Raw genomic sequence first — 7,505 nt, forward strand, 5'->3', positions numbered from 1 at the left:
TTATATATTATGTATCATGTTACTGCACGTTTTATTTGTTATTTTTAAAACTGTTATTTTATTAATTAATTTCCTTCCAGCCGTATTTTGTTACAGATTTAGTCAAGTTATTACGAGTATTTGTTGAGTTCTTCAAATTTCCGATGGTCCCTGAAGTCGCGGAGAAGAGGCTAGAGTCCAAACCACGGAGCCTGTCATATTTTCCTCCTTTTTTGGACATTTATTTGACTTTTAGTCATGGATCCACGGGCTCCACAAAAACCGTGGGAGAGACGAATCCCCGGGGCTATGGCTGCCCCCGTAAACTACAGGTAAAAACTTATTATAACAGTAAAAGGGACGTTATTTTTCTGCATTTTGTCCGACATGTTGGAACTAATGCTAATGCTAATGCTAATGCTACTCTTAGTTATGCACACACGCTGTTTATAATGCGTCTGTTTTTTTATATTTGATAAACTGCATGAAATGTATGGATTTTAATAAAGTTCACATTTGATTTTCAAAGATTTGAAGACTTATAAGTCCACAATAATTAATCTGAACTAACAGTGGCCTGGTTTTGTTCTGTAGCCCTAAAATCTATCATATAGTTTAGGATGACCTGACGCCCCTGTTTACCCGAGACAGTCCCAGTTTTGAGCCTGTGTCCCCTGTCCCAGTAGATTCATACAAAACCACTATTTTGTTTTATACATGAAATGTCCCAGTTGTCCCTATTTTGACCAATTTGATCTAAACCAGGACTAAACTAATACTAAACCAGGACTACATCAGGTCTCAACCAGGACCCAGGACGACATCAGGTCTCAACCAGGACCCAGGACGACATCAGGTCTAAACCTGGACCCAGGACGACATCAGGTCTCAACCAGGACGACATCAGGTCTCAACCAGGACGACATCAGGTCTCAACCAGGACGACATCAGGTCTCAATCAGGACGACATCAGGTCTAAACCAGGACGACATCAGGTCTAAACCAGGACGACATCAGGTCTAAACCAGGACGACATCAGGTCTAAACCAGGACGACATCAGGTCTAAACCAGGACGACATCAGGTCTAAACCAGGACGACATCAGGTCTAAACCAGGACGACATCAGGTCTAAACCAGGACTAAATCGAGACGACATCAGGTTTAAACTGGCACAACATGAGGTCTAAACTGAGACGACATCAGGTCTAAACCAGGACTAAAACAGGACTGTCATAGTTTTTGACCAATTTGATCCGTGCCAACAGTAAGAGGAGCATAAATTGTAATTTGTTTTGCCAAAACACACAAATCTGTGTTTGTGAATGACCATAAAGCAAAAAAATGCAGCAACAGAAGTCCCTCAGATTATGACTGACATGAGAACGCACAATCTTACACGCTCTTTTCACCATTTTATTTATAGCAACCACCCCAACCTCAGTGTGTCCCAGTTTAGAATTTTGGAAATCTAGTCACCCTAAAATAGTCTACACATTTTATTAAGCTGTAGGGTAATATTACTGTGTCTCCTCATTCAAGGACATTTCTTATTATTTCTTCATCATATTAGAACATTGTGATTTATCTTTGGGATTTAACCTTACTTTTACATTTATTATAGCAGAGTTGATCCTGTGGAACTGTGTGTGTAAATAACTGTGTCCTGAAATGCCACTGACCTTTTCCTTTTGTACAACCAGCAAAACATGATAACACTTAAATTTAAAGGGCCCCTGTTTTCTGATCTATGTTCGAATATTGTTTCCTCATCACAAACAGACCTGGAGTTGTGTTTTGTTTCATTCACACATGTCTGAGTAATCCTTTATTATTAGTTTGTCTACATCTCCAAAGCTCAAAATGCTCTGTCATTTAGTGGTAGTTTTCAAGTTAATTATATTTTAACTTTTGTTCAGCAGAGATGGGCAATTCCATGGTTGAAATGATCGACATCATTCTAATGAAAGTGTATCGAGTTTAAAAACACAGTGGAGCCTGTGTTCAAATAAATTCCTTTATGGCTACGTTCATACTACAGGGCTTAATGCTCAATTCAGATTTTTCGCAAGGTTGTTCACATTTCCAATTAAATGTGACTTGTCTGTGATCTCCAGTGTGAACTTTAAACGCCCCAGAAGTGTCCCGCATGTACATTGGAGGACACGATGACATCACACACAGTGAGGGTGCTCAGTGTTTAGGGAACATGGATGCAGCATTGAGCACCTGGAGATTTTAAAGTTTCTCTTGTACCGCAGCCAGAACATGTACAGCTTATTTGTTTTAAGGAGGAGATTGAGAAGGAGAAAGACGAGGTTTTTGGCTGTGGCGTTTTGTGGGGCAGTGGCAGCGACGTCCGTAGAAAGGAACGTGTGAGTGCGGAGTTGCAGCCAAGAGTGGTGGGATTGTGAAGTGCTTCACTGCTTCACTCACACGGAGTTCAGACATGATTTTCATATGACGAGAAGAACATTTGTGTACATTTGTGAGCCTCTACTTGTACCACTCTCGCGGGAGGAAACACGTCTTTGGTGGCCTATTTAGTGAGCAAACGCGTTGACGTTGGGCTGTACTGACTTGCAACGGGTGTTTGTTACAACACATTAACATTCATGTTACATGTCAAGATCAGATATGTATCAGTTTTAGGAGCAGAGATCCAAGTGGCCTGGGTCACATTTGAAAAAACTGGATCTGTGTTGTTCAGACTGTCATTAAAAGATCAGATACAGGAGCATTGTGGCAAAAAAATAGATTTGGGTCACTTCAGGCTGTAGTCTGAACATAGCCTAAGGGTATTGATCAGGCAAGGGGAACACTGACATAGATCAAAAAATAGTGTAATATGGGCCCTTTAAAACTGTACTTTCTGTCGAGGCCAAAGCATTACATTTGTATCTGTTTATAATTACGGAACTTTTACCATTCTCTCTGTCTTTTTTTTTTTTTTTTTTTTTTTTTAGATCCACAGACTTTGCTCCCTCTCTCCCTCCCTCTTCTGCTCCTGGACCTCCTGTTCTCACACGCATGGCTCCTCCTCTGCCCCCTCGGCCCGTTCAGCAAACCTACCGCCCTTCATACTCCAACTTCAACTCCTCCTACGGCGCCCCCTATGGATCGAGCTCCTTCTACACGCCCGGCTACTCTCCCTACGGGTATGGCTCGGGCTATGGCTCGGGCTATGGCATCGGCGGATATGGACATGGGCGATTTCTACCTCATTCCGATGAAATTGCCCCGAGTCGATTTGTCCAGCAGGCAGAAGAGAGTAGCAGAGGCGCGTTCCAGTCTATTGAGAGCATCGTCCACGCTTTTGCGTCTGTCAGCATGATGTTAGACGCTACGTTTTCAGCCGTTTACAACAGTTTCAGGGCAGTTCTTGATGTTGCGAATCACTTCACCAGATTGCGAGCTCACCTCACTCGGGTTTTATCGGCATTTGCACTTGTGAGGACTTTGAGGTACTTGTACAGGAGATTGCAAAGGATTCTGGGAAGAAGTATAGACTCTGAAGCGGATGATCTTTGGGCAGAAAGTGCTAGTGATGCTTTAGCGACACCCAGAGGAGCAGAGGAGCAGTCTGTCAAGTCTTGGCCAATTTTCTTGTTCTTCGCAGTAGTTTTGGGAGGGCCGTATCTTATCTGGAAACTGCTGAGCTCTGCAACAGATACAGAAAGGACTGGTATGACTTTAATTGTTATTTTTAAAAACTACAAGCTAGCAAGTTGTTGGTTAGACTCCTGATCTCTGTTCTGTCTCTTTAGACACAGAGTGGGCGAGTGGAGAGGACGACCATGTTGTGGCCAGAGCAGAGTTTGACTTCACTGCTGCGTCAGAGGAGGAGATCTCGATGAGAGCAGGAGACATGCTCAACCTGGCCCCAAAAGGTACATGCCCAACAAAACACTTCATCAGGTTATGGTTTCAGAAAGTTGAAAAATGGCAAAATGGCAAACTTTATTTCCACTAGAAAAAAACAACAACACTGAGTGCGTATGCATGCACATGAATATCCCTGTTATGATCGGGTTTTTTTGAGTATCCCAGTTTCGTTATGGTGCATGTATACGGTTGCAGTATCCCGGTTATGAGAAACTGGGATACTGTAGTTGGTATATTCCAATAGTACTGGGATACTTATACATATACGTACACATGCCACAGTATCCCGGTTACTGCTACATAAAGTTGAGTGTGCATGCGTCCAAAAGAAAAACACTTCCCAGTCTTTTCACCACAACAATAGCTACATACATAAAGTGATCATACATGAGTGAAATGACTGCGCTAAACCTGCACACGTACAATCTGCACTCGTACGACCTGCACACGTATGATCTCTGAAAAGTTAAACATGAAACATCTCCTATACGATATACGCACAGAACACACTCATCATCATCAGCCACTCCTCTGTCACAGAAAAAACACACATAATCCACTGAATCGTGTCCTTTAGTCCAACAGAAACTGATCTCATCAGCGGCACAAGGAGCTGTTTTTATCTGCACTAACAGTTTATGCAAATTAGCCATGTGGTCTTAAGTTTTGTTTCTATAAAACGTAAACAAATGTGTCAAAGCCGAATTATATTATCAAACGGGCTGATGGGGTTATGGTTTTTATGTCATAAAGATGAGTTTATTTATGTAGAATATTTTAATAAAAAATCTACACGTTGGGTTTGATCTGTGCAGTGGATTGTGGGATATCTCATAGCTCCATACTGCTGGTTAGAACCTCCCGTGCTTCCTCTGCTAAAGGAGCTCATGGTTGTTTGTATTTTTCTTGGTTTATTGACTTAAATTAAGTTAATTTTTGAGCTTGCGCACTTGTAAGATTATGTCAAGAAACCGGGATACTCCATTTGATCATGTATACGGGGAAATGAGTATCCTGGTTTCTCAGGGCGCATATACTCGCAGTATCCCGAATACTGCCATAACCGGGATATAGCTAATAACTGGGATACTGATGTGTATGTATACACACTCACTGTGTAACTTTGTGGAGGTGGCACGTCAGCTGCATGTTTCCATGGAAATAGGAAGTTATATATCCATACTTTGAAACATTCTCCATGGGCATTTTTATGTCATACTGTGGAAAATTATTATTATTATTATTCTTTTTTATCTCTTTCTGTATCACTGGGCCTCGGGGAGCACATTTCGTTCTGTCATGTGTTTCTCTCACATGTTTGAATGACAAAATAAAGAACCTTGAACCTTGAACCTTGATTATAGCCAAAGGAACAACATTTCCATGGAGACAAACAGGTGAAAGCCCTCCTCCAGGCCAAATAAGAGTCAGGATTGTGGAGATGCAAGCTCTGCTCACAGTAAGGACACTTTTTCAAAGGAATAAACATGCTTCTGTTGGAGTCTATGTTCTGGCTAAGAAGTGATGTGCTTTATTGCTCTATATAAAGTCTGCAATGGCATACAGAAGTTTGAGTTAACAGTTGCTTGGCTCACCTGTCCCAAAATCTAATTCCCAATCCAATCACAGCCGCTAATTTGAACCACGTGTCTTAAATGCTAAAAACATCTCCTTTTTAAATATTCTTGTAACATGCAGACAAAACAATACTGTATAACTTTTTTATCTCAGGTACATTTGAATTTAGTGCTTTACTTGTTAATTCTAAAGTTTTTGTCCACCATTTACTTAAACCTAATTTAGATCTAAATTATTCATATTTTTAGACTATGTTTAGTAAGGGTGACCATTTTAGGCCAATGTTTAGTGGGTTAGAGGATGCAATTAGCAAATTACAAAGGCTTTTGAAGTGCTATAATTTCCTCCACAAATGACAAAATCTCCTGTGTTATTCTGCATAAAAACATTTAACCCTGTAGTGTAGATCTGTACAAACATGTTCTGAAATGTGATTCTTTTATTAGTTTGTCAGTTCAGATTTCAGTCTTTTTGTCAAAAATTGAACTTTGAACAGAATGCAATTATTAAAACTTAAATCACAAACCCAATCCCAGATTTTAGGCCTAATATAGTGTTAAGATCTGGTGATACATTATCTTGGGTGGTACTTGGTGTTAAAAAACTTCCACTTGTTTACATCATTTCATTTAGGAATGAAAGCACAAACATTTTGACCCATTTTTAATATCAAAATATACTGCTTCACGATGTAACAAAATTATCTTTTATTACATTTGTCTCTTTCAGAGCTGCAGCCCCGAGTGCGCGGCTGGTTGTTGGCCAGTTCAGACGCTCAGACCACGGGACTCGTTCCTGCAAACTACGTCAAAGTTTTGGGCAAACGCAGAGGCCGCAGACAGGTCGAAATGGAGGCACAACAAATGAACGCTCCAATACAACCTGCTACTGCTGTTCAGCCTAATATTGAAACCTCCACAACCCTACACCCAGGTCTACCCACAACCCAAGCCCAAGCCCAAAACGTCACCTCAAACCTGGGGCAGACAGAGGAGCAACTGGAACAGGTCTATGGAGAAGCGCCTAACACAAATATACCTACAGTAATAAACATAGAGGACAAAAATGAGTTATAACAATGTCTATGTACAAAATCAGGCTTTTCAGGCAAATCAGCTTTTCTGGTGGAAGCTTTGATTGCTTTCACTGGAATGTTCCACTGTATGGCGTTACATTTGTCCACATGGCACTTAATCAAATACTGGTGTTTGTATTACTAAAAAGTAACATTGATTCTTCATACTTTGAGTGGGGTCACGGCTCCACAGATTTGACTTGTAACTTCACCTGGTAGCGTCACCTGCTCGTCTCTATGGAGATACACAATATACTCCAGGCAAAGCAATAATAGACAGACAATCCACCAGAAAAGTTACGCACTTTTTTAAGAATATTGATCTTATATCTCTGGTCTGTAGGCTGGATACTCATGGGTTTCAGTTTCCTGTTATAGGCGACATTTGGAGGACCTTATTTTCTGATTTCTGGAGTCATTGGATTATTGAAATGTAAACAGTAATGTGAACAAGTGTATCTGTGTGTTATGACGAGGTTTTTGACTAAATTATGCAAAAAAGCAAAGTAATGTGGCAAAGAGAAAAGTTGACATACATAAAATTTTGCTGGGTTAATGTGCTGCATAAAAGAATAAGTGGTTCTAATGATATACCTAATTGCTTTTTCATTCAATCATGTTTGTAATGTCTGCTCTTTGTTGTTCTAGGACTGTAACATCACATTTGTTCAAAAGTTGTCAATAGAGTTGGTCTTGTATAGCTTTGTTGACCCTCGCAAAGAAATTAATTATAAACTCCGTCCTTTTAACAGCAATTCTGATGGAATAGAAATTATTTTATGCAATGGTTTTGGTTCCATTTAAATCCATACTGTTGATTGACCACAATTTACACAATGATTGTATAGTTTTCAACATCTTAAATTTGTCCATGGTTGAGGAAATTTGTATATAGTAATATATTTTGAGAATAAATCTGGTTTAAATTTTAAAACGTTGTCTTTAGTCTTCTATTTTCCGTCTTTCTTTTTCTTACAATATAAATGATAT

General features: G+C 40.0%; 1 protein-coding gene across 5 annotated transcripts; it reads left to right on the forward strand.

Annotated features, from left to right (window-relative positions):
- The first annotated feature begins 130 nt into the window (after positions 1-130).
- On the forward strand, positions 131-7,449 carry pex13 (peroxisomal biogenesis factor 13). 5 transcript variants are annotated; one of them, XM_055163008.1, is made up of 5 exons: positions 176-311; positions 745-952; positions 2,944-3,662; positions 3,745-3,867; positions 6,170-7,449. In XM_055163008.1, exons 3-5 carry the CDS (start codon positions 3,008-3,010, stop codon positions 6,514-6,516), a joined length of 1,125 nt encoding a protein of 374 aa, XP_055018983.1. In that variant the 5' UTR covers positions 176-311; positions 745-952; positions 2,944-3,007; the 3' UTR covers positions 6,517-7,449. The 5 variants fall into 5 exon arrangements, with proteins under 5 accessions (XP_055018979.1, XP_055018983.1, XP_055018980.1 ...); XM_055163005.1 differs by having other exon boundaries at positions 745-930; XM_055163006.1 differs by having other exon boundaries at positions 778-930.
- The last annotated feature ends 56 nt before the right edge of the window (positions 7,450-7,505 follow it).

The sequence above is a fragment of the Boleophthalmus pectinirostris genome, unplaced genomic scaffold, assembly GCF_026225935.1.
Source record: "Boleophthalmus pectinirostris isolate CB_2022bp ecotype Guang Dong unplaced genomic scaffold, ASM2622593v1 HiC_scaffold_5, whole genome shotgun sequence".
Lineage (NCBI taxonomy): Eukaryota > Metazoa > Chordata > Actinopteri > Gobiiformes > Gobiidae > Boleophthalmus > Boleophthalmus pectinirostris.

Excerpts from the sequence above, each read along its gene's own strand:
- pex13 (XM_055163004.1), top strand. The coding sequence starts at position 238 with ATGGATCCACGGGCTCCACAAAAACCGTGGGAGAGACGAATCCCCGGG. Across the intron at positions 312-2,943 it reads GCTGCCCCCGTAAACTACAG|ATCCACAGACTTTGCTCCCT; the intron begins GTAAAAACTTAT and ends TTTTTTTTTTAG. Across the intron at positions 3,663-3,744 it reads AACAGATACAGAAAGGACTG|ACACAGAGTGGGCGAGTGGA; the intron begins GTATGACTTTAA and ends CTGTCTCTTTAG.